Raw genomic sequence first — 2,885 nt, 5'->3', positions numbered from 1 at the left:
TGAGCATTCACATAGACTGGAACAGAGAAATATCATAAATAGTTACACCGGATGTTGTGAAATTATAACAGAGATAGTCCAGAAAATCAAGAAAATTTAGGTTTAGGAATGGATGACGTATTATGATGCAAGGGACCAAGTTTTTGAATCCAATGATGCAGTCCCTTCCTATGATCTTGACATGTTGGATTTTGTATTAGATTCAGGGTTCCATCATGACCAAGAGAAGACTCGAACTGCTCTAATACCTTCACAATCTGCCAAAACTCAGGCCTCTTGTCCGGTTGCACAGACCAACATTGGTCAATCAACGCTCTCATGGCAAGGGGACAATAATCAGGGATAGCAGGTCTCAAATTCTGAAAGAACCCAAACAAAGTTTGGTTTAAAAATTAAATAGCACTAAAATACATATTTTGAATTTTGTAACAAATGGAGGAAATTAGAAATTGCTCATGTATCACAATATAATATCCAACAAATAATTCAACCCCATGGCTTCCATGATATCCACCACATTAACCAAATCCATAAGCAGCACCCAAGTACTCTTATTTTAATAAATTTTAGCTGAAGGTGTAGCAAACATGACTCTTGCTGTGAATCACTCGTCTCTCTACTTGGCAATTTAAAAATCCTGGCATCACTAGGCACAATCACGAGTAAATTATGTAATCCTTGTATTGTTTAGATATTTCAGTTCCTAGGAAAAAGGCATAAACTTAATCATACCATCTAAATTATGAACAAAAATAACAAAAAACAGTAGCTAACAACTGCTGAAATGAACTAGTAAGGCCAAATAATTGACAAAAGTACTCAAAAGAAAAAAGCCCATCTTTAAAACATCACCAAGAAAACTGGAGTTTTAAACCATAACAAAACTGCACTAATTTAAAGTACGAACGTTTCCAACAAAAAGGGCATTCCACGACAATAGTATTTAGATATAACAAATAGACAAATGAAACAACAAAAATCTTACCTTGTTCACTACAGCAAAAGCAGCTTGTATGGGTGTCATATCTTCGTATGGAATAGTTCCAGCCACAAATTCCCATAAAATGAGTCCAAAGCCATAAACATCTACCTTCCGACCATAATGCTTCTTTCTGATCATCTCTGGAGCCATCCAACGATAAGTGCCTGGATCATCTGCCAGAAGATCACAATATGCTTCCTCACAAGCTATACCAAAATCCGCAACTTTCAGGCAGAAATCTTCATTGATGAGTATATTTTCAGGTTTGAGGTCTCTATGAATAACACCCTGTGAGTGAATATATTCCATTCCTCTAGCAATGTCCAATGCCAACGTGATTAACTTTTGCAACGGAACAGGTTTATGCTCAAGCTTGTGCAAGTATGATCTCAAAGAACCTTTAGATAAATATTCTGTAATAATGCAAAACACTGGTGGCTTTCTGCAGGCTGCCATGAACTGCATTTTGAGATCATTGCAAATGAAATCACAAAGGACTCTGGCAAGCCAATAATTCTCAAACTTTATAATTATTAACATAGAATTATTTCTGCCTATCATGCAAAACTCCCATCAAGCCATGAATTTTAATGGAAAGAATTTATACATGATGAAGCAAAGCATAATTCTCTTAGCAATTTTATTTAAATATTTCAAAGAAAGGACAGGCCAACTAGTTAGTCATGGATAACAGACACACGAACAGAAATAAATACCTTTATTACATTTTCATGGTGGAGACGAGACAAAAGGGTAGCCTCCCTAGTGAATTGCTTCTCTAATCGTCCACCCAGGTCTCCATTTTCGTCATCATCTGGCACTCTGATCATTTTCACTGCAACAGGTTGTTCCTTGTATATCCCATGGTAAAGCTGACTGTGTGCTCCATGAGCAAATCTTAGCCCAAGAAATAACTTAGAAAGATCAACCGTAAACTCGTCCACAGTTTCAACAGCGGTGACCCTTCCCCCACCATGGTCAAAATACTTTGTCCACGCCGACTCCTTAAGACTCTTAGTTTTCTCATGAAATTTCATCGACGCAAAGTGCCTAAGAGGACTAACATTTGCCAGAGACTTTGAATCGGGTGATTCCAAATTAGATGCCTTGACATCATTAGAATCTTTATGGAACAATTTGCCAACAATTCCTCTCTCTAGTCCTTTTCTTTTGGGAAGTGGTGTTAAGGACCTCTTCTGACTAGACCAGGCCTCTTTGAAGGCATCAGAAAGCTTTGTTTCAGGGACTGGGGATACAGCCCGGTTCTTGTTTGTGGTTGGGTTTCGCTGAATCTGTGGCACGATAGGCTCTGGTTCTGTATTCAGGTTAGTTGTTGTGGGCCTTGATTTGGCACCCAGAATTCTATCTGGCTGGATGGTTAAAGGAAGAGAGGCCAATCTTGAAGCATCTAACCTATGACAAACAGTATGAGAGAATCTTGTTCTTCTTATCCAAGAATTAGCCTCTTCCTCCATTTTGTACTAAATCAAACAACCTAGTACAACTACCTACTCTATTTCCCTTTCCTCCAGTTCAAAATCAAGATTTCCTCCAAAATCTCTATATGATTTACAATAATCCGAGCAAAAAGGTTCTTGAATTCCATTAAAACATGAAGAGTGAAGAATCAAATTCTACCTCCGTTGAAACTATGCGACCAACCAACAGTAAACAAATTCATAAAAAGGATCTACAACCACCACAATTACAATGGAATAATTCCTTCAAATTCAACCTCGATAAACACGAATAACTGCGAGAAAAAAAAAGTCCCAAACTCTTGATCTACTTGCAGGTAGATCAAAACATTTCTCTTACATCCACGAAAATCATTCATGCACACCTACCAAAGACCATTTGCTACCACATCGAAATCTGATATTGGCCCCAGATAAAAGAGCAC

General features: G+C 37.7%; 1 protein-coding gene across 2 annotated transcripts; it reads right to left on the bottom strand.

Annotated features, from left to right (window-relative positions):
• Positions 1–12: 12 nt before the first annotated feature.
• LOC111392887 (serine/threonine-protein kinase HT1-like) lies at positions 13–2,879 on the bottom strand. Of its 2 annotated transcripts, none has more exons than XM_023018293.1 (3): positions 1,699–2,879; positions 986–1,441; positions 13–359 (listed from the first exon to the last, which is right to left on the bottom strand). In XM_023018293.1, the coding sequence occupies exons 1-3, from the start codon at positions 2,455–2,457 to the stop codon at positions 87–89; spliced, it is 1,488 nt and encodes a 495-aa protein (XP_022874061.1). In that variant the 5' UTR covers positions 2,458–2,879; the 3' UTR covers positions 13–86. The 2 variants fall into 2 exon arrangements, with proteins under 2 accessions (XP_022874061.1, XP_022874062.1); XM_023018294.1 differs by having other exon boundaries at positions 1,708–2,879.
• Positions 2,880–2,885: the final 6 nt, after the last annotated feature.

Source organism: Olea europaea, unplaced genomic scaffold (assembly GCF_002742605.1).
Source record: "Olea europaea var. sylvestris unplaced genomic scaffold, O_europaea_v1 scaffold994, whole genome shotgun sequence".
NCBI lineage: Eukaryota > Viridiplantae > Streptophyta > Magnoliopsida > Lamiales > Oleaceae > Olea > Olea europaea.
The sequence above is the reverse complement of the archived record's forward strand: the minus strand, read 5'-3'. Positions and strand labels throughout refer to the sequence as shown.

What these genes read in the sequence shown, in the direction of transcription:
- LOC111392887 (XM_023018293.1), bottom strand. Translation starts at nt 2,457, where the DNA reads ATGGAGGAAGAGGCTAATTCTTGGATAAGAAGAACAAGATTCTCTCAT. An exon ending in ACCATGAAAATGTAATAAAG is followed by an intron (nt 1,442 to 1,698) that starts GTATTTATTTCT and finishes CTCAAAATGCAG; the next exon opens with TTCATGGCAGCCTGCAGAAA. An exon ending in CTTTTGCTGTAGTGAACAAG is followed by an intron (nt 360 to 985) that starts GTAAGATTTTTG and finishes GGGTTCTTTCAG; the next exon opens with AATTTGAGACCTGCTATCCC.